General features: G+C 42.1%; 1 protein-coding gene across 12 annotated transcripts in view; it reads left to right on the forward strand.

Annotated features, from left to right (window-relative positions):
• Window positions 1-22,253, forward strand: part of Vps13b (vacuolar protein sorting 13 homolog B) — a 570,082-nt gene that overhangs the window by 468,815 nt on the left and 79,014 nt on the right. For all 12 annotated transcript variants that reach the window (XM_087557395.1, XM_087557397.1, XM_087557399.1 and 9 more), the window contains one exon: window positions 4,356-4,517. In XM_087557395.1, the coding sequence (XP_087413521.1) occupies window positions 4,356-4,517 (162 nt within the window). The remainder of the gene's footprint in view (window positions 1-4,355; window positions 4,518-22,253) is intronic.

Raw genomic sequence — 22,253 nt, forward strand, 5'->3', positions numbered from 1 at the left:
GCATGAAGACCTATACAAGACTTAAAAATTAATTGCTTGACGTGGTACTGCAATAGCAAAGGAAAAGAAGATAACACATCTGGTTTGTATTTGAAGTCTTTTTTAAGGGCATTCCATGGTTTTCGTGTTGCAAAGGACATGCGTAAAATAAGAGCTAGTGTGATCGAAATCTTTGCAGCTGGTTCAAATAGCAATGTGAAAAAAACTTCCATAGCTCCAATTTCTAGGGTTTTTTTCATATTTGAACAATGCATTTAATAAAAAACAAACGTAGAAAATAGAGAAGATTTCTTGATAGAGCGTTTAAATCCAGGACATTTGTGCCTTAGTATCAGAGCTTTATAAGCGAACTCATATGTAGCAACTACTGCAAAATGGCCTTCAAACATGAGTTTCTTACAGAGAAAAATATTCTCCTAGACACAGCTATACACATAAATAAAATATGGTACATAAATATTTAAATGTCTGAAACCACATCAGACTGTGAATGACTGACTGGCTAACACAGTGCCTTGAAGGAATATTCCATTAAGTAGAGCCATGTGTCCCACAGCAGATTGCTGACAGGTACATTCTGTGAATAGTTGGTTCTGATTCATACAGGGATTTGGCAGTGTTAACATGAGCCACAAGAGGATATGCTTCTGTAATTGTTGCTATAATTTTCTTGTTTCCTCCCATGTCAAGGGTACTTGCCACCAAGTTTTAATGTGGTAGGCATCGGACCCTGTGTATTCTAAAGAAAATATGAAAGTACACAACTTTGAAATCAGAGGACATTTGCCATTGTAACAGGCTGATAAAGGCCTCTTATGCTCATTTTTTTTTCTGTCCTGAATGTAGTTTATTTTCTTTAAAAGGAAGTTTATTCTGAATTTTATTGTATGTTTATAATGCTGACATATAGTGTAGTTATTGACAATGAAGATGAATTTAATGAGTAGAATAAAACATTTGAGTTCTCCATCTACTATTTAAAATCATATTATCAAGCATGAAAAGTTTGGTTCTTTACTGTCCGGTCATAAGTTCAAATTTAACATCACCTTTCATTGATTCTTAATTTTTATGGTTATAGAGCGCTCTCTCTCTCTCTCTCTCTCTCTCTCTCTCTCTCTCTCTCTCTCTCTCCTCTCTCCTCTCTGTTCTCTCTCTCCTCTCTGTGTTCTCTCTCTTTCTCTCTCTCTCCCTCCCTCCCTCCCCCTCTCTTCTCTTCTCTTCTCTTCGTGTGCTCATCCATTTGTGTGTGTGTGTATGTGTGTCTATAAAATGCTGACAGCTGCATTCATGAAACTAAATTATGAGCTCAAAACACCACTTTCTTTTTGATTTCTGTGTCAAGTTTCCTGGTTTGAACAAAATAACATTTAAAAGGAGGTTACACTCGTGTCTCTTATATACCAAATGTACAGGTTGCCATGAAGTTGCTTGTTCAACATGACATGAACTTAAAATATGAGTAAGCCATCTTTTAGCTACAAATTCTTGCAAGCATTCTGGGATTTAGTGTAGATTATGACATATAAATGAATATAAGTTTTTAATATAATATAACAGAATCTAAAACATTCCAAGAAATGTGGAAGTTTATTACAATTATAATAAATTCCATAGATGAAGGAGCGTTTGAGAAACAGTTCCCTGAAGACCTCAAGTGTTCTTTAGAAAAATATAAACAACCCCCTTGTGTTCCTCAATTTACATTTTTTCCTAAAACCCTCATCATTTATTAAACCCTCATCCGATTTTAGGGATGAGGAAAGGGATATGATTTTTTTTTCAACCTCTAGCTGGTAACTTAACCTCTGTGTTAAGATTGATCCCAATTCATTATGAAAAGTGAATTTTAACCTCAGGATGTGTAACTGAGTGGGAACTGGAGCCGTACCCTCTCCTTCAAGGCTTTATTCTCTCATGGAAAGGAGAGAGACATGTTTACAAGGAGAGCAGTTTATTTTGATTATATTTTGATTACATAATACTAAGTGGAAAAATCTCATCAAAACTAATTACACACTGTGATTCTAGTTGATTAAAGGTTTTAAATAAATAGATTAAGTAGAATTGGATAAAGTAGGCACAAAGTAACAGCCAGGACATTCAGGAAAAAAAAGACTGCCTGAAAAATACAATCCAAGTGCGGCTGGCAGTTATATCTGAGCATAGAATTAGATATTTAAGTTTACTTTTAAAATATTTTTTAGTTATTACAAAGTCAACATGCTTTGCCAATGTTATTATTAGAGTTAGGCTAGGGTGTGTGTCGCTGGTTGAGTGCCTGTGTGCTCCTAACCCTGAGCTCACTTCCCAGCATAGTTAGAAAGCAAACAAAGATTTGTCTTTCTTGTCTGTTTGATTCCTAAGTGTTTATTGAATACTCAAGCATCAGGAATTACTATGAGTATTAGAGGTAAAGTTGTAAAAGATGGAGGTAATGAAAGAAATAAGCAGGTCCTCTAAGCTGATGAATAGTGTCATGTCAGCATCAAATGGGAACCTAGTCAGGCCTGGGGAGGATTCCAGAGAGCTACTTTGAGGCACTGACTTTACATAGAAGAACCAGGAGGCCGGATCCAGGCAGGCTAATCCAACAAGAGATTAGAGGGATAGAGGTCCCAGCAGAGGGAAGTGAGGGCAGGAAACAGCTTGATGCTTGACTGACTAATGAGAGTAGTGTGGGAGTACCTTGGGAAGAGCGGGGCAGAACAGGAGTCAGTCCGGAGAAAGCTGATGTCTGAAACCAAACAGCAGGCATGTTTTAAACTCATGAGTAGCAGTTAAAACTCATGTAAGAGAGCACTAATGGTCATAAATACTTGGGTCTCAGCCTAATTATCTTTGCGGACTAGTATGCCTGTCAAGCAAGGTTTTGCACCATGACAATTGAGAGGTTAAGCAAGAATGGATAGATGATTGAATGGGGGTGGGTGTTGCTCCTGCCTCCTCATAGCTTACAGCCGTAGAACACCCACATGGAGAGTATTCTGCATGTCCAAGGTTGGATTCTCTTTCCACCAATTTTTTGCTGATGGAGTTCTAGCTTTGGTCTCTGTCTTGGCAGAGTACCACTTAGCACTACTACAGATTCCTTGGGCTTCATGTTTCTAAGCCCCTGCATCACCCTAACCCCCTGCATCATCCTAACCCCCTGCATCATCTTGCTTCTGAATTAGCTCACCCTTTACTTCCCCTCTCCTCAATAAAGGGGAAAACTCTAGAGTGAGGCATTCTTTAGATCCTGAGCAAGAAAACAGAGGTCCCCTTAAGAGAGGTATCTGTTCTGTTACCCACAAATTGATGAGCTACTTGGAAATTTAGTTGATCCCTTTCTTAGCTGTGCTTTTAGTTCCCCTGAAGCCATATTGACTGGTTTTAGGCCACAACCTGGGTGATAAAGACAGTGCAGCCAGTGTTTTGATGTCATAACTAGTAGGGACCCTTTAGGGTGAGAAAGGGGTATCAGCATAGAAGCCTAGTGCTAATTAGATGATCCTTTACTGTTTAATGGGGCATATTAGCTACTGACCCATTGCTGAATAAAACAGATACTGGAAACATTTTTAACTAACATCATTCCTCTTAAAAACTTCAACTTGCCCTTTACATAGGTTCTGGGGTTGATCTGTTTTGTATGTTCAGCCTCTTAACAATAGAGGGGAAGTGATGGTTTTATTTATATTTCTCCCTGCACAGATACACACACACACACACACACACACACACACACACACACTCTCTCTCTCTCTCTCTCTCTCTCTCTCTCTCTCTCTCTCACATACACACACACACACTCTCTCTCTCACATACATACATACACACACACACACACACACACACACACACACAACACACACACTATACACACTCACACTCCTTCTGTTCCTCTTAAGGGCCCCAGGATTGTAACCTAAATGATCCTTACTTTCTGTAGGGTACAAACTGTGGCTTTGATAATTGGCCTTGATTGTAGAGTTTAGAGGGCTAGGAACATGGTAATTCTAGCCTCTGGTACTGTTCAGAAATGTGCACAGCCCAGCACAGCACTCTTTATAGCATGTTAGTTCGTTTTAAGAAATGTTAAACGTTTGTGGGATCTCGTTCTTTTCTTCCTCTGTGTGTATGATTTATTTTGTAGGAATATAAATCAAAACACATTCCTGGAACTTATGCTGTCTTTAAGATATTTTTGTTGTGCTTATCCTAAAAGTATAGAATATTCTGTATACCAGAGCTAATGACAACAGATGCTTTAGCATTTGTGTGTTAAAACAATGGCCACTGGGCAGACAGCTGCCAAACATCTTGCAATTAATCTGATACACACATTGGCTTTCATATTCTTTTTCTTCCAGAACAAATGCCCTGAGGTAGAAGAGTTGGTCTTCAGCCACTTTGTGATCTGTAATGACACACAGGAGACACTGCGGTTTGGCCAGGTGGATACTGATGAAAACATTCTCCTGGCGAGCCTCCATAGTCACCAGTACAGCTGGCGTTCTCACAAATCCCCACAGGTATTTGAGAGTCAGCTTACAAGAGCCATTGTTCAGACTGGGGTTTGTTTTCTCTGCAGTTATGTCTGTGTGTGTGGCACCTGATGGAGACCCAGGAGTGCTCACTGGCCGTGCTCCCTGGGAAGTGTGGGTGCTGCTGGGGAAAGCAACAGGCCTTGAGAGCAGAGATCTTGTCCTTTGCTGGGCCAGCATGCTGTACTTCTTTCTGTGCTTTGCTTTCCCATCTCCAGAATGGGGATGACACAGCTCCTGCTCTGTGTAAGGCACTAGCCTGGTGCTTGGTATAGGTGCAGACCACTTACTCAGAGTTCCTCTGCTCATGCTTTGTCAATAGCGAAGGCAGAAGTCACAGTAGAGATCATGCAGTGACCACAATGACAAACTTCGCCCTGGGGAGCACTGAGAAAAGACATAGCAAAGGATGTCTGTTTTCCAAGCGGTATAATTCCATTTTCCTGTCACTTTAGATGGGGATAATTAGAAAGATGTGCCCTACAGGGATAGTCTACAGATGAATTAAATGCAAAGATGTGGTCTTAAATAAGAAAAAGAAATGTATTTCTAAAACTCTGGGTAATAAGCTATTATCTGCTTGTGATTAAAAGCGGGTCATTCAATTAGAGAGCAAGTTTTCCCATGTGTTCATGGACCAGCTTCAGACTCTGTTCCACCTCAGACTCCACCTCCTCTCTTTTCTCATCTGTACCCCAAGAGCTAGATTCCTGTCTTTTAGTTATGTTGAGATTTTTTTTCATATGAAATCACCCCATTGTTGTCAGAAAATTTGGAAGTGTAGATACAATGAAATATTCTTTATTTAAATATCTTAATTTTAAATCAAATTAATTTAACAGGTCATTAGAACTCTAAGCTTTTGTAATACAAGTTCTCATTGTACATATTTGTTTTTACAGTGTGTGGGAGTGACTAGGGTCAGGGTGTACAGGTGCCCACAGCTGCTAAACTGCAGGATCCCTGGGCCTGAGCCCCCAACAAAGATGCTGGGAACCAATCACAGAAGTGCAGTGCATGCTCTTAACCACTGAACTGCCTCTTTTAATACAATTTCTTCAAAAGCTTCCCACACAACATGATCTTGCACTCATAATTTTACTCTAAATCACATATTTTTTAATTATCCTCAGGAAACTTTCCCGTGTTCGTTTTCATTTCCGTGTGTGACATGAGGCTTTGTGTTTGCTTCTTCTGTTATTTTTTTAATAGTCACAAAAGTAGAAGCGTGTACATACACACAGGCACACGCATGCGCACACGCTCGCCCTGTATGCAGGCAAACCCAACCACAGTAGCACTGTGTTACCTTTTAAACCTTTTAGAGGCTTCCATGGTCACTACATCCCAGCAATGCACTACCAGTGACAAGAGTTACACCTCAGTAAATACAATAATGTGTGGCTGTGTACTCTAATAGCCACACACAGCCAGCCACAGGGCTCAGCCAACCCTCTGCAGAGTCACCACCAGGAGCTGAACACTGGAGCTCTTCTGGGAAGACTGATCCTAAGACATGGCTCAGGACTGTGAGGACATGCAGTTCCTCAGTAGAGGAGAGGTCAGTGAGAAACAAGAATGGATGGCCACTGTCACCCCTGCACCTGTGGGACCATGAGCAAAGGCTTGAAACCCTGGTAACCCTAAATGGGATGGTAGGTGTTTCGCCCGACTCCCAGGAAACCAGAGCCTTCACTAGCCACACCCCAAGTCCCTCCACAGGTACAGGACTTGACCACAGTAGGCTCAAGACAGATCCCCATTAGGTTCCTCAGAAAATTGGACATTGAACTGCCTGAGGATCCAGCTATACCTCTCTTGGGCATATACCCAAAAGATGCCCCAACATATAAAAAAGACACGTGCTCCACTATGTTCATCGCAGCCTTATTCATAATAGCCAGAAGCTGGAAAGAACCCAGATGCCCTTCAACAGAGGAATGGATACAGAAAATGTGGTACATCTACACAATGGAATATTACTCAGCTATCAAAAACAACGACTTTATGAAATTCGTAGGCAAATGGTTGGAACTGGAAAACATCATCCTGAGTGAGCTAACCCAATCACAGAAAGACATACATGGTATGCACTCATTGATAAGTGGCTATTAGCCCAAATGCTTGAATTACCCTAGATGCCTAGAACAAATGAAACTCAAGACGGATGATCAAAATGTGAATGCTTCACTCCTTCTTTAAAAGGGGAACAAGAACACTCTTGGCAGGGAAGAGAGAGGCAAAGATTAAAACAGAGACTGAAGGAACACCCATTCAGAGCCTGCCCCACATGTGGCCCATACATATACAGCCACCCAATTAGACAAGATGGATGAAGCAAAGAAGTGCAGACTGACAGGAGCCGGATGTAGATCGCTCCTGAGAGACACAGCCAGAATACAGCAAATACAGAGGCGAATGCCAGCAGCAAACCAATGAACTGAGAATAGAACCCCCGTTGAAGGAATCAGAGAAAGAACTGGAAGAGCTTGAAGGGGCTCGAGACCCCATATGTACAAAAATGCCAAGCAACCAGAGCTTCCAGGGACTAAGCCACCACCTAAAGACTATACATGGACTGACCCTGGACTCTGACCTCATAGGTAGCAATGAATATCCTAGTAAGAGCACCAGTGGAAGGGGAAGCCCTGGGTCCTGCTAAGACTGAACCCCCAGTGAACTAGACTGTTGAGGGGAGGGCGGCAATGGGGGGAGGGCTGGGAGGGGAATACCCATAAGGAAGGGGAGGGGGGAGGGGGATGTTTGCCCGGAAACCGGGAAAGGGAATAACACTCGAAGTGTATATAAGAAATACTCAAGTTAATAAAAAAAAAAAAAAAAAAAAAGACAGATCCCCATTATAATGAGGTACCTAAAGGCCTGGAGGCTTAGCCAATGAACTTTCCTTCCCAGACACTCCTCCCTGCAAAAGGTATTTAATCTCAAGACCACCCTGAGAAGTGGAGTACGGTTTTACTCATCCACTTTCTGCCATGACAATAAACGTCTTAAAAACATGGACTGTCTCTTTTCATCAGGGGTGCCATAGAGAAGTCCTTTGCCTACAGAGCTGTCGTCTAATCTCTCCTAGAAGGCTTCTCTGTGCTAGCAGCAGCCACCAAACCAAACCCCACCCCACCCCCACCCCCACCCCCACCCCCTGTGGGACCATCTGGAGCTTCCCCCCTCAGCCCCTGGCTATATCTAGCCCGACAGCCCCCACTCCATTCTCAGCCCTTCTGCATCATCCAGCAGAGCCTGAATGCCCAAGAGCCTGAGAAGCCCCAGCTTCCTGCAGGGATCCCTGAACAGTTCATGCTATTTGCTGCTCTCAGCCTGCACTTTCCCACCCAGAAGGGGAATGGCATCTGCTAGGCAGCAGCATGGGGTAAGCACTGTCAAACTTCCTGTGTCCTGCCTCCCCAGCTGCCGAGCCCTGTGGCAGAGCAGAGGCCAGACCCCATTAAACCTACATGTACCTATTGTTCATCCCCCCCACTCCCCCACCCCCGGGCTGAGGACCAAACCCAGGGCCTTGTGCTTGCTAGGCAAGCACTCTACCACTGAGCTAAATCTCCAACCCCTGTTCCTATTGTTTTAATGCTTTTAAAAAACTACTACTTTATTTTCACAACATCTCTATGTAGTTTGTTGCCATATTATTTTTATTTTGTATTGGTTATTTTGTTTACATTTCAAATGTTATCCCCCTTCCCAGTTTCCCCTCCAAAAGCCTGCCCCTAAAAGGGTGTTCCCTCACCTACCTGCCCACTCCCTCCCACCTCCCTGCCCTGACATTCCCCTATAGTGGGACATCAAGCCTCCACAGGACCAAGGGGCTCCCCTCCCATTAATGCCAGACAATGCTGTCCTCTGCTACATATGCAGCTGGATCCATGGGTCCCTCCAAGTGTACTCTTTGGCTGGTGGTTTAGTCCCTGGGAGCTCTGGGGGGTCTGGTTGGTTGATCTTGTTGTTCTTCCCAGAGGTGTAAACCCCTCCAGCTCCTTCAGTCTTCGTCTTAACTCCTCAGTTGGGGTCTCCATTCTCAGTTCAATGTTTAGCTGAGAGCATCCACTTCTGTATTGGTCAGGCTCTTACCTTTTATTGGTTTATTAGTTTATATATGCACTTTTATATCCACAATCCTATCTTCTTTCCCTTTATTTTAGCAGCATGATTCATCTGATAAACTAGCCAATCTGTGAGGTTTTAAGAGAAGAGCTCAGAAATCTCTGATACAGTTGACCTAAAGCCAAAGTAATAGAGGACCAATATACATGTTGGTCCAAGTATAAAACCCTTGCAGAGTTTTCACTATTACCAGACTTCTGTAATTTTTAATGTATATAAATTGTTTGTATAAAACATTGTCTTTAACTCGGTATGATGGTGCACCTGTAATCCCAGCACTCAGAAAGTTGAGGAAGGGGGATCAAAGAATTCAAACTGTCCTCTATCACATAGTGAGTTCAAGGCCAAGCTGAGCTAATGTGAAGCCCCGTCTCAGCCCCATCCCTACCAAAAGAAAAAAGAAAAAGGAAACTTTACATTTAATAAATCAGACTCCCTTAGAAGAAAATGTTGACTTTTTTGTTTTTGTGCATGCCGAAATGCATTTTAAGACCTTCAAAGCCAGAGGCCTTAACAGGCCCAGAGGTTCCTCATGGAATTCCCAACACCCCCAACAGCACACACTGCTATGCTCTAATGAGAGCTTACATCTGAGGATCAGAAAAACCAACCACTTAACTTCAGGCTGCACCTGGAACTCGTCACAGTGAGCAAAATGTTCCTTTTTCCAGATCCCGAGTCATATCCTGAACTGCCCAGCATGTTTGGTTTTAGGAACATTTGTGTATGCATGTTTATGCAACCTTGGGCATTAGTCAATTCATAGTCTCGGGAAGGATTTCTAAAGTTCATGGAACTTAACTCCACTAAACAATGCACCTTATATTGCAGAGATCAAGAAAGTGGCAGCAACACCTGGAAAGGTTTCAGAAGGTCAGGGTATCTTAGAACCACACAGAAGGTTGCTAACAACATTGAGTCCCAGTAGGATAAGAAATAACAGGGACACAACCAATTCCAGAAATCTGAAGCTCAGAATCCTTTTAGAATTGAGAAGCCATAAACTCTCCTTATACTTTCTAACACATGCTAGGAGGCAGAATCACTTAAAATGTTGGACATTCCACAACAATTCCTTGCCTAGGGATTGCAAAAAGAATTGCAAAGGAAGAGTGGGACTGTTTTCTGGGGGATCGTTGAGCATATTCAGCTGCACAGAATCAGATGCCGCCACTAAGGACTTGTAAATAATTTGAGCTCAGCCCCAGATATGTTGGCTGACCACAGTAACCATCAAGGAGTTGGTCTTCAGAGAGGTATTTCATATCATGCAGAGTTGAATCTAGATCCTAGAAATGTAAGTATATGGCATCCTCCCAGAATATGAGCAAGTGTATAGAGCTCAGAGATAAGGAAAGCCCTGTTTGTTTTAGCCCAGCCAGATAGAGCAGCACCTTCACAACTGTAGGGCTCTGTATGGGCTACCATATATTACTTCCTCTCTGCTCTAGCACTTTGGTTAATCTGCCCTTGAAATAGGAAGACCTCTGCTTTGTATGTAAGAGTTTATACTTTTTACTTTCAGATGGCACAGTTTATGAATTATGCACATATTTAGAGGTGTAGAATTCCAACTATTACTGAGTTCATTTATCTTACTATAAAGATTTATTTTTATTTCATGTGTAAGAGTGTTTTGTGCACATGTCTGTATGTGCACCATTGTGAGTGCCTAGTGCCTACAGAAGTCAGAAGAGGATTCTGGATGTACCATGTGTAGCTGGAGTGAAGGATGGTTATGTGCTGGAACCTTGCTAGGCCTCTGCAAGAGCAGTCAGTCAGTGTCCTCACCTGAGCCGATGCTTAAGCCCTGCCATCACTTAATTTTAGTAATTAAATCAAACAATATAAAAACAAGGGGCGGGGCTCTATAGAGTATCTAAAATAACAAAAATTTCTCTATAATGAATGTAAAAGTAGTTTATAACTTCATGGAAATCACACATCTCTTAAATTGTAAATGTAGCTAGATAACTTCATTTTGAAAACCAGCAGAGCATCTTGCAAATATTCAGTAAACAGACATAATACCAAAAATATAAACCCTACATTAAAGGTGAGGTTGGCAACTGTTCTGTAAAGGAGCAGGTAAGCAGTAAGGTAGCTAATGAGTTAGGCTTCCATAGCCTTAGAAGTGGTGTTGCAGTTTCTCATCCTGCAGAGCACAGTAGAGTTCACAAAGGGATGGGGAGATTGCATTCCAGTGACACAGTATTTATAGATGAAGTTCTAATTTCATTCTACTTTCACATGTGTTGAATTGCCCTTTTGACTTTATTTTTCAAAGTTATAATTGTAAAGAGTCTGACAGGAGCAGAACTGATCAGTAGTTAAGAGCATTTGTCGCTCCTACAGAAAACTAGGTTCAATTCCCAGCATTCACATGATGGCTCACTACCACCTGTAACTCCAGGTCCAGAGAATCCAGTGCCCTCTTTTGAACTTCTTGGGCACCCAGTATGCACATTGTAAGCAAAACATTCACACATAAAATAAAAAGGAGTAAATCTAGTTTTTAATTTTTTAATAAAACCTTTTTTAAAGTCAATTTTTAAAATGTAAAAGCTATCCAAAAATGCCCAGTTTGCCCATAAGCCCGTGTACCAATCCTTGCTTCAGGTTCTGTGGCTAATAGATTTCAGTAGGTAAAGGTTTGCTTCATGGCTCTCCTCACCTTGACCTTTGTGGTATTCCCATCACTTCACTGCTTGGCAAAAAAAAAAAAATCTCAAAACCATAAGAAATGATAACAGTCCCAGTGTAAGTCATGCACTAAACATGTTTGTCAAGTAACAGTAAAGTATTTGGTTGTTCTCACTCTGTACCCAGTCAGTGTAAGAGCTTTAGAAAGTTCTCCAGTTCCCTTTTGAGATGCAGAACTATTCAAGGTGAAATCTGATCACTTTTCCTTTTTTTTTTTTTTTTTTTTTTTTTTTTTTTTTTTTTTTTTTTTTAAGAAAACAGTGTGCTTTGAGGACAAGGGTATCTTATAATTCCAGCGAATTGTCCATGTTGTGAACTGGCCTGAAAATCCTCTTGTTGTCACTCTTTCCAAGGGCATTCACACCATGTGTGTGTTCACATGGATCCAGAGAAGGGACAGACTTCTTACTGCTGCAGTCACAACTTAAAAACAAAAACGGCAGGAAAAGATTCTGGGTTAACACTGATGTTTGTTAAGTGTTCTCTGTGTGCACACATGGATTAGAGCTAGTTTTGTTAATGGTGCTGGGGGTTGTGAAGTTTCTTTAAAAAGAACAAATGGAACAAGATTTTTTAATGAATTCTTCAAGAATGTCATTTATATATACAATAAATTATTCACCCCACCATCAACTCCTCCTGGATCCTACACACATACATCCCCCTTCCACTCCCATGTGCATGTGTGTGTGCATGTGTGTGTGTGTCTGTGTGTGTATGTCTCTCTTATACAAATTGCTAATGGAATTAGAACTCCTTTTTTAGGATTGCTTGGGTAAGAAGCTTCAAAGCATTAAAATAAGCCTCCATAAACTTGACTCCATTAAATTTGACTCCATAATTTCTTACTAATTTCATGTTAGGAGAGGATGTAAACTAAATCAAAGATTTACATAAAATATTCATCACAACTTTAAAAACACTGAAAGAGTGTAAGATACCAAAATGTTTACTTTTAAGGAGATATAGTAAAGTAAAATCTAGCAAGTCTACATGATGATCAATAGATTGCAGAATTTTTAAAATATTTATATAGAAAATATAAATAGTAAATGTGTCCTAAACCAAGAAATGAATTTAAATTCTAGATGTAGAATGTCATTCTCACACTATAAGAACAAATGCACAAAAAATATTGAAAAAGCTATGACAGTGCAGTGTTAAACATCAAGGCCTCATGTCATGTCCTTACAGGGCCTTCTGTCATTATTTCTCTCTGCCTTAAATCATCTCCTGTCTTCCTATTCTTATTTTAATTGGTGTGGTTAGTCTCTTCTGATGTGTTGTATGTATTAAGTATAAACAGTCTCCCAAGGAATGCATTCCAACTGAAAAGGAAAGCGTCCCTAAGCCAGTGGCCTTCGAGGAGAGGTGGTGATCCAAACACACAGACTAAGATGTTTGAGAGCTACAAGGCATGGGAGGAGAACTTACCTAATTTGGTGCCAGTGTAGAGTCCGTGTGGAACTGCCAAAGGGGAACCCGGCTGCAAGAGCTCTGATATGCTGTTCTAAGCACTTTAATAGAGTTGAGAACATCTATACCAGGCTGAAGACTGCATAGAGGTTGCCATGGAGAGCATACCACACAAAGCCTGGGAGATACACACATAAACACCATATCATGGTCAAGGAAGTTCAATATTATTTCATTGTAATTCAGGGATAAAGTGGCAGGTCATGCTAAAGAGACATGTCCTTAAAAATGGGTTGGTGTACTAGCAGGCTTTAGTTTTAACTTGACACAAGATAGAGTCATCAGAGAGGATGGAGCCTCAGTTGAGAAAATACCTGCATGAGATCCAGCTGTAAGGCATTTTCTCAATTAGTGATTAAGGGTCTAGCCCATGGTGGGTGGGGCAGTCCCTAGGCTGCAAGTACTGGGTTCTATAAGAAAGCAGGCTGAGCAAACATGGTGAAGCAAGCCAATAAGCAGCACCCTCCATGGCCGCTGCATCAGCTCCTGCTTCCAGGTTCCTGCCCTGTTTGAGTTCCTGTCCTCACTTTCTCTAATGATGAGCTATGATCAGGACATGTAAGTAGAACAAACCCTTTTCTCCCCAACTTGCTTTTTGGTCATGGTGTTTCTTTGCAGTGACAGAAACCCTAACAAAGACAGTCGGCCATATTTTGTGATATAAATATTCCTGCAGTAGCTGTCAGTGTTTTAACAACCTGTTAGAAATTTCTGGCTATTTGGGGACTGGTTTTCATAATCAATTATGAGCCAATTTCCACTTAACAGTATCTGGCGGGAAGCAGTGGGCAGCTGTGGGGTAATGTAGATAGAGGAATACCACAGTTGCACACATTTGGTAGATGTTTCTGGTATTGTTGAGGAACTAGACGAGGGGAGAACACACACAGAAAGTAGTTTGTACACTGCTGCATGTGCTAAGGCTGCATGTCCACAGCTAAGGCTGTGGTGGTGTCTGAGCTCTGGCAGAGCAGAGGACATATTTACCTAAGTGCATAAGAAACTGATTGCTTGGAGACACGCCTGGGAGACCAGAGGAGGCTGCACTCTGTGCACGTCCAGACGCCAGAGGAAAACACCAAACGCCATCTGGAACCCTGGTGCACGGAGGCTCCCGGAAAGAGCGTCGCAGATCTTCCCGGTTGCTGCCACAGCGGAGAGGACTTGGGCAGTACCCCACGAGCAAACTTGAGCCTTGGAACCGCAGGTAGGACCAACTTTTCCCCTGCAAGAAACCTGCCTGGTGAACTCAGGACACACAGAGGCAAAATTCCTCTGGGACCGGGCACTTCCTGTGTTTACCGGAAGTCCCACACCCGCGGATCCCGGCCCGCAGCAGCTCTCTGCTCCCAAGCCCCGTGGGAGAGAGACCTCACCGCCTGATCAGGTGGGCACTCCTGAGGCTGCAGAGCGGAGGACACCACCGGCGCTGCCCACCCCTGCCCACATCCCTGGCCCAAGAGGCAACTGTGTGGGGCCTCTGGGTTCCCGTGGGGGAGGGCCCAGGAGCGGCAGGACCCCTGCGCCTGAGGCACCGCCGGAACCTGAAGGAAACAGACCGGATAAACAGTTCTCTGCACCCAGATCCTGTGGGAGGGAGAGCTGAACCTTCAGAGAGGCAGACACGCCTGGGAGACCAGGGGAGGCTGCACTCTGTGCACGTCCAGATGCCAGAGGAGAACACCAGGCGTCATCTGGAGCCCTGGTGTGTGGAGGCTCCCGGAAAGAGCGGCGCACATCTTCCCGGTTGCTGCCACAGCGGAGAGGACTTAGGCAGTACCCCACGAGCAAACTTGAGCCTTGGAACCACAGGTGATACCAACTTTTCCCCTGCAGGAAACCTGCCTGGTGAACTCAAGACACAGGCCCACAAGAACAGCTGAAGACCTGTAGAGAGGAAAAACTACACGCCCGAAAGCAGAACACTCTGTCCCCATAACTGGCTGAAAGAAAACAGGAAAACAGGTCTACAGCACTCCTGACACACAGGCTTATAGGACAGTCTAGCCACGGTCAGAAATAGCAGAACAAAGTAACACTAGAGATAATCTGATGGCGAGAGGCAAGCGCAGGAACCCAAGCAACAGAAACCAAGACTACATGGCATCATCGGAGCCCAATTCTCCCACCAAAACAAACACGGAATATCCAAACACACCAGAAAAGCAAGATCTAGTTTCAAAATCATATTTGATCATGATGCTGGAGGACTTCAAGAAAGACATAAAGAACTCCCTTAGAGAACAAGTAGAAGCCTACAGAGAGGAATCGCAAAAATCCCTGAAAGAATTCCAGGAAAACACAATCAAACAGTTGAAGGAATTAAAAATGGAAATAGAAGCAGTCAAAAAAGAACACATGGAAACAACCCTGGACATAGAAAATCAAAAGAAAAGACAAGGAGCTGTAGATACAAGCTTCACCAACAGAATACAAGAGATGGAAGAGAGAATCTCGGGAGCAGAAGATTCCATAGAAATCATTGACTCAACTGTCAAAGATAATGTAAAGCAGAAAAAGCTACTGGTCCAAAACATACAGGAAATCCAGGATTCAATGAGAAGATCAAACCTAAGGATAATAGGTGTAGAAGAGAATGAAGACTCCCAGCTCAAAGGACCAGTCAATATCTTCAACAAAATCATAGAAGAAAACTTCCCTAACCTAAAAAAAGAGATACCCATAGGCATACAAGAAGCCTACAGAACTCCAAATAGATTGGACCAGAAAAGAAACACCTCCCGTCACATAATAGTCAAAACACCAAACGCACAAAATAAAGAAAGAATATTAAAAGCAGTAAGGGGAAAAGGTCAAGTAACATATAAAGGCAGACCTATCAGAATCACACCAGACTTTTTGCCAGAAACTATGAAGGCCAGAAGATCCTGGACAGATGTCATACAGACCCTAAGAGAACACAAATGCCAGCCCAGGTTACTGTATCCTGCAAAACTCTCAATTAACATAGATGGAGAAACCAAGATATTCCATGACAAAACCAAATTTACACAATATCTTTCTACAAATCCAGCACTACAAAGGATAATAAAGGGTAAAGCCCAACACAAGGAGGCAAGCTATACCCTAGAAGAAGCAAGAAACTAATCATCTTGGCAACAAAACAAAGAGAAGAAAAGCACACAAACATAACCTCACATCCAAATATGAATATAACAGGAAGCAATAATCACTATTCCTTAATATCTCTCAACATCAATGGCCTCAACTCCCCAATAAAAAGACATAGATTAACAAACTGGATACACAATGAGGACCCTGCATTCTGCTGCCTACAGGAAACACACCTCAGAGACAAAGACAGACACTACCTCAGAGTGAAAGGCTGGAAAACAACTTTCCAAGCAAATGGTCAGAAGAAGCAAGCTGGAGTAGCCATTCTAATATCAAATAAAATCAATTTTCAATTAAAAGTCATCAAAAAGATAAGGAAGGACACTTCATATTCATCAAAGGAAAAATCCACCAAGATGAACTCTCAATCCTCATCTTCGGTTGGTTTATATACAAGTGTGCAATTTCTAGGCTTGAAAGTAAAATGATGCTATCTGGTGCTGGATAGAGGAGCCTTATTTTTTATTATGGCAGCTTGCTATTTTTGTAACATGGTGATTTGGTTGAACACAATAAAGTACAGTAGTAACTGATCTCCCCTTCTTCCTGGATGAGTGAGGAGATGATTAAATGTTGATGTCAGCATCCTTGAGCATATTCAGATGAGCTTCTGCTTCTGTTGAAAAGGATGCTGTGTTTGATTGTGGTCCGAAGCTTTGAAGCACTACTTGGCATCTCCTTCCTTGGAGGTCTCACTGTTTAAACATAACAGATTTGATAGCTTGTTGGTAAGGTGAGGTCCAGCTTGTCTCCACTAGGTCATCTTCATGTGAATCCGGTGGTTATACGGTTTTGTTCTAGGGATATTTCATTTTTTTAATAACGGTTTTAGCTGACATTCATGGAGAGAATGAATCCTTAGAACTGTGCCACTAGTGAAAGGAAATTCTGTCTAGAGTATGTTTCTTTACAAAGCTGTGTCACACCATCCTTTGGGCCCTCTGCTGGAAAAGTAGAATCAAGTCTCAAATAATGCCTTTTAAATTGTATCCTCTAGTATTATAGATGTAGGACAGTACTGTATCATACCTCTGTGGATGTAAAATAGCTTGTACCTGCTTTATGATACGTAGTAGTGACCGTGCTTTATCAGAGCTGTTTTTAATGATGTTGCTCAGAATGTTTTCTTTCCAGATAATGATTGAGAAGCTAATTTAAAAAAAAAAATGGTTCCAGGTACCACAAGAGTAACAGAACTGTGCTGTTTTCTCGGGTTTTGTTTTTTTACTTTTTTTTTTTTAATGGAGTGTGCTGGATGTCTCTACAGTTTTGTTCAGATGACTGCAGAACCTGGAAAAGCTGTTGCTGCTGTTGATGCATAACACACTGCTATTATTGGTCTTTTTATATAAATATAAATATATATATACAGATATATAATTTGAATTTTTTGAAACTTTAGCTGTGCTGTCAACTTTGGAAAAAAGTATCCCCGTTTACTGTGTTGAGTTGGCACTGTACAGAAATTAACAGCCATATTGGTCTAGAAATGTTGAACTTAAGTTTTTTCCATTTGTACAGGGGTAACACACTGTATTAAATATGTAAGGTCTTATCTACGTGGGTTTGATTACAAAAACTAATAAAGTATTCTCTAAATTTAAAAAAAACAAACAAAAAACAAAAAAAACCTGATTGCTTGATAAATTGCAGCTATAAATTCTGAACAGTGCTAAAATCTGCCTAAGGACCCTGGGTTCTAAACAAAGTTTGGGAAGAAGTCAAAACTAAGCTACCAATCTGCAGAGGTCATTCTGCTCTCTGTGACTTTTCCCTGAAGGCAAATGTAGCCATGGCAATGCAGGGCAGCCTCGTCTTTCTAGCCAGAGACCAGCACTGCTAAAGAATGAAGAGAGAACCCTGAAAAGGAGGGAATCCATTAAAAATGGACCATAATATGTATAAAGTTGGCTCAACTTTCTCATGAGTGACACATGTACTGTAAGACTTCAAGCACCTTGCATCTCAAACTGAACTGAACTCTCTCCCACGCAGGTATGAGAGTCTTCTGTACGACTCTAAATTAATTACTCCAAAATCAGCACTCTTTAGAATCCATGGCCTCTATAGCATACCATTTACAGTGTTACATGATATAACTTTAGCAGATCAGAAGGTCACCTCAGAGATCTAAGGCAGAAAAGGAAAGCTACTCGTTTTGAAGGAAAAGACAATTCCAACCCACAGGGATCCAGATGTTGGCTTTAATCAGACATAAACTTTAAAGCAGCTGTCATAGTGAAGGATTTTACAGATACAGGTCAGGTTATGAAGTGGTGAGTTTTTAATTAATCCTGGGTGGGCCTAATTTCATCAGATAAGTGCCTAGAGAGGCCCAGAGCCTCTGTAAGAGTCTGCCAGCCATGTAGGAGCAAACGATTGCACCGTGACGCCTATGTGTAGGAGGCAGCGGGGCATTGAGTGTGCTGTGTGAGCCAGCCAGCCTGGAAGTGGCTGCCAGCACCAGCCAGCGTAGGGCCAGAGCCTCAACATCAGGCCAGCACTAGAGCAGGCTCAGAAGTCGATTCTCCAAGTAAGAATGCAGCTGACACCTTATCTAGTCTTGTTACATGAAGACTGGCCGACCCGCTGCCTCATCAGTCAGCAGGAAGATACTGAATGGAAAGCATCTACTCTGAAGGAGAAGAGAACTCTAAGTGATTAGGATCCCAGAGACTTCTGAGAAATCTTCAAAGTGTGCAGCATGTGAGCAACTACAATTCCTAAATGAGAAGAGACAGTAAAAGGAAAGGAAGCATTAATCCTGGAAACAACTGAACAACTGCCCCCCGGCCCCAAAATGTTATAAAGATTGATATTCACAGATTCAATAGCTCAGAGGAACTCCCAACACAATTGGATATCAGCTACTAGCAAGCAGGCTGGAGAGTGAAAACAACCACAGAGAAGTCCGTTTGGATGCCGTGAGAGAGGTTCAAGTCGGCTGGGTTTAATTATGTGCATGGGAACAGCAGTCTTGTTTGACCTGGGCCTTCAGGTGACAGCTGCTTGTAAAAGAAGCTGAAGACAAGACTTGACTTTTGAGACAAAAGTGTGCCTGGAAGCAAAGAAGCCCTAAACACCATTTGGACACCCTGAGATGTAGGTTGCTTTGGAGTGCCAGAAAAACACTATATGGGGGAAATGCATTTGAAACATGAAATACCAAGTTCCATTCCTAAGAAAATAAAGAAACATCCGTTTCTTCATTTCTCAACACTTTAGCTTTCTCCTCTGCCCAACTGAAAGATGATTGTGGGTAACACAGAAAGACACACATGGATATAGACACACACACACACACTATACATATATACACATATATATACATACATATATATACACACATATATACACATATATACACACACACACACACACACACACACATATATATATATATATATATATACATATATATATATAATAACTATTAGTAGAGAACTCTGCAGTCTATAATCATAGCTTCTTTCCCACCTCAGCCCAATTAACTTCTAGGCTGTCTTAGTTGGGGTTCCCACTGATGTGATAAAACACCATGGCCAAAAGCACTTAGGTTTTATACAGCTCTCAGCTGAAGGGAGTCAGGGTCAAGCTCCAGGCAGGAATGTGGAGGCAGGAACTGAAGCAGGAGCCACGGGGAAGCACTGACTATTGATTACTCCTCCTGGCTTGCTCAGCTTGTTCTCTCATACACCCCAGAGCCCCCTGCCCAGGAGCAGCAGCACCCACAGTGGATCCTCCCGTGTCAGTTACTAATCAAGCTTTCAGAGGCATTTTCTCAGTTGAGGTTCCCTCCTCTCAGGAGAGTCTAGCTGCTGACAAGATGACAAGCTATGCAGCACAGATGACTGTTGAATGGGCACATTCAGAAGTAAAGTTTGCAGTGCGACACAACAGCCTCCAAAACAGTCGCTCCCAACCTGTGGGCTCTGGTCCCTCTGGCAAACCTCTATCTCCAAAAATATTTACATTATGATTCATAACAATAGCAACAATTATAGCTATGAAGTAGCAATGAAGGTAATTTTATGGTTGGGGGCGTCACTACAACATAAGGAACTATATTAAAAGGTCACAGCATGAGCTAGAGAGATGGGTTCAATTCCTAGCACCCACATGGTGGCTCACAACTTTCTATAAGTTCTGTTTCAGGGGATCCAACACCCTCACACTGACATGCATGCAATCAAACACCAATGTACATTAAAATAGGAAGAAAGGAAGGTAGGTAGTTAGGAAGGAAGGTAGGAAGGTAGGTCACAGAATTAGGAAGGTTGAGCACCACTGCTCTAGAAGTCAGATTTGTCTTATCGCCAATGTCTAGGCAGAAGTGGGCTGGCTAACAAATCCCAAAGTAAGTGCTAAGAGAACCAGACCTTTGGTACCCAGTGCTACTTACAGGACAGTATGTGATAAGGCCATAGGTTAAAGAGAACCCCGGTAGATGCCCCTGTGATGACAGGAAGCATGCAGGGTCTGCTGATGTACAGAAATTCTGAAATCCCACCAGCCAGATGGTACACATGTCTTGACGTTTAGTCCATACTCTTACGTTGGGAAGGAATGCTGCTTGGTTCATAACTAAAGACTCAAGCTTCTGCACCATCCATCATTTTCTATAGAAGTCTTCTCTGTACTTTGTCTTTTCTTAGCTTGCTTTCTCCTTGAAGAGTTTTGAAAGTCCGAAGACCCTTTATTTTGTACTCGCTTTCTTCTCTTTGAATCTAAGGTGACAGTAGCCCTGACAATTTAATCCTTTTAACAGCTTTATGGGTCTCTCATTTATTTCATTGAAGATCACTTTATTAGCAAAATCAGACCCACAAATCTTTTCAAGATAAGCCCTTCTGAAGTCTGCTGACATTGCTGAAGGACACTGCACTTTAGTAGTTCCGAGTCCATTTCGTCTGACACCAGTTTCCATATGCATGAGGCCCTAACCAAGAATATTATAGGCACACACTCTGTCATCTCTAGACCTGTCCTACATTGACTTTAGTCTGGAAGCCATTACTTCATTTAGTGTCATTTTCCATTTGATAAAGCTGGGCACTTTCTCAACTAGCAAACTCTGGCCTCCTTTATCTAAGGATGTTCCTTAATCCTATGCATCCCTCCCAGATTTCAGCACAAGCTGGAGGTGAAGCTGGGAGGAGCTTCAGCACTGCCTGGAAAGCTATCTAGATCCTTTGGTTTGTTAGACCTTTGGCTACTTTCCATGACACAGTAGGTAACAGTGTTGATGAGGCACTTCCTGATGCTTCTGAACAAATAGCCCTTTTCATTGTCCTCAGCTCAGCCTCTGATGGGATACCATGTTTCTGGTCATCTTCTCTTTGAAGCTTCTTAGGTATCCACTAATACTTTCTTGTGTCTTTATAGATTTTTCTTTTCTGTTCCAGTTCCCTGCCTACATCTTGGGCTTTTGTTACAAGAGCACCAGTTTATAAATAACAAAATCTTAGTTGTCTATGGTATCTATAAAATCATCACAAAAAACTTGAGTACCTAGAACAGTAATAATGAGGAGGAGGAGGATGGTGGTGGTGGTGATGATGGTGGTGATGATGATGATCATGAGGAGGAGGAGGAGGAGGTGGTGGTGGTGGTAGTGGTAGTGGTAGTGGTCGTAGTTGTTGTCGTCAAAGGTTTTTGTTGAGGAATTTCAGAGCCTGATTGATAGTTAAAACTCAAGGTCTGAAAAGATTGAAATTAAGGCATCAGCCAGAGCTGCAGTCCAGCCCCCGGAACGGCCATACTCATGTGCTCCTGGTAGGAGGTCTCAGGTGCTCACTGTGAACATCTTTCCCCAGAGTTGCTTGTGTATCCTCTTGATGTGGCAGCTGGGTTCCCCTAGGTCAAGGAATCTAACACAAAATGAGGCAGAAGCCAATGTTTATGCTTAGAAGTTATTATCATTTCTGTTATGTCCCAGGGGTAAAACAAGAATCAGTCCTGTCTAATGTGGAAACAATTACACAAAGAAACATAATAAGAAGCAGGCATCATTGGGCTGTCTTAGAAATGAGCTTGCAGAGGCTTACTGGCTAGCCAGTCTAGCCAATTAGTAAGCCCCAGGCACAAGAGACCTTATCCCAAGAAGATAAAGTGGGGAACAATGCAAGAAGTCACACAACACTGACCTCTGACTTCCTAACACACACACAGGAACACCAATAAAAGGGAGTGTCTAGCTGGGTAGAATTATCACCACTGAAGTAATTATTTAATCTCAATCAGGAGGTTCTACTCCACCCTTGACCATTCAGTTCC

This window comes from Rattus norvegicus, chromosome 7 (genome assembly GCF_021556685.1).
Source record: "Rattus norvegicus strain SHRSP/BbbUtx chromosome 7, alternate assembly SHRSP_T2T, whole genome shotgun sequence".
NCBI classification, from domain to species: Eukaryota; Metazoa; Chordata; class Mammalia; order Rodentia; family Muridae; genus Rattus; species Rattus norvegicus.